At 41.5% G+C, this 496-nt stretch overlaps 1 protein-coding gene across 1 annotated transcript in view; it reads right to left on the bottom strand.

Annotated features, from left to right (window-relative positions):
* Positions 1 to 48: 48 nt before the first annotated feature.
* The window catches only part of LOC119592939 (sialin-like), a 29,942-nt gene continuing 29,494 nt past the window's right edge, over positions 49 to 496 (bottom strand). Inside the window, exon 12 of the mRNA XM_037941831.1 lies at positions 49 to 334. Within this exon, the coding sequence (XP_037797759.1) occupies positions 131 to 334 (204 nt within the window). The 3' untranslated portion in view covers positions 49 to 130. The remainder of the gene's footprint in view (positions 335 to 496) is intronic.

Here is a 496-nt window from a genome sequence, read left to right as displayed (position 1 = left end):
TTGTGTGGGTATGTAGGAAAATGATATGTGTGAGAACCCTATTCCACGTTAAATAATTCTTCCATTTATTTATCTATCTGCATTTCATTTCCTCCCCTGACCTGACCACAGCGTCCTCTAAACTATCGCCTTATGCCTCATCCTTCGTTTTATTCAAAGATTCCAGCTCTTCCTCGCTTTGGTTATTCTCCACTACATTTACTCCCTTTTCTCTTTCTCCTCCTTCGCTGTTCCACGGCTGGATGTCAGAAGAGGCGAAAATGACATAGAAAAGCCACGTTGACAAGTACATGGCAGCCGACACCCAAAACACTGCTTGCCATTGGTCCAGACTCTGAAAAATATAGCAACCACGTTAGTTATATTTACCTATATTATTTTGCCATCACTGCCTCTGCGGTAAAGCAAAACAAAACAAAGATTATTCCTGGAAATCACTTCTATCTGACACGATTTTTGCATCCACATTTTGAGGTGCTACGTGTGTGTGTGTGTG

The sequence above is a fragment of the Penaeus monodon genome, chromosome 31 (genome assembly GCF_015228065.2).
Source record: "Penaeus monodon isolate SGIC_2016 chromosome 31, NSTDA_Pmon_1, whole genome shotgun sequence".
Classification (NCBI taxonomy): domain Eukaryota; kingdom Metazoa; phylum Arthropoda; class Malacostraca; order Decapoda; family Penaeidae; genus Penaeus; species Penaeus monodon.
This window is presented reverse-complemented; position numbering and strand designations above follow the sequence as displayed.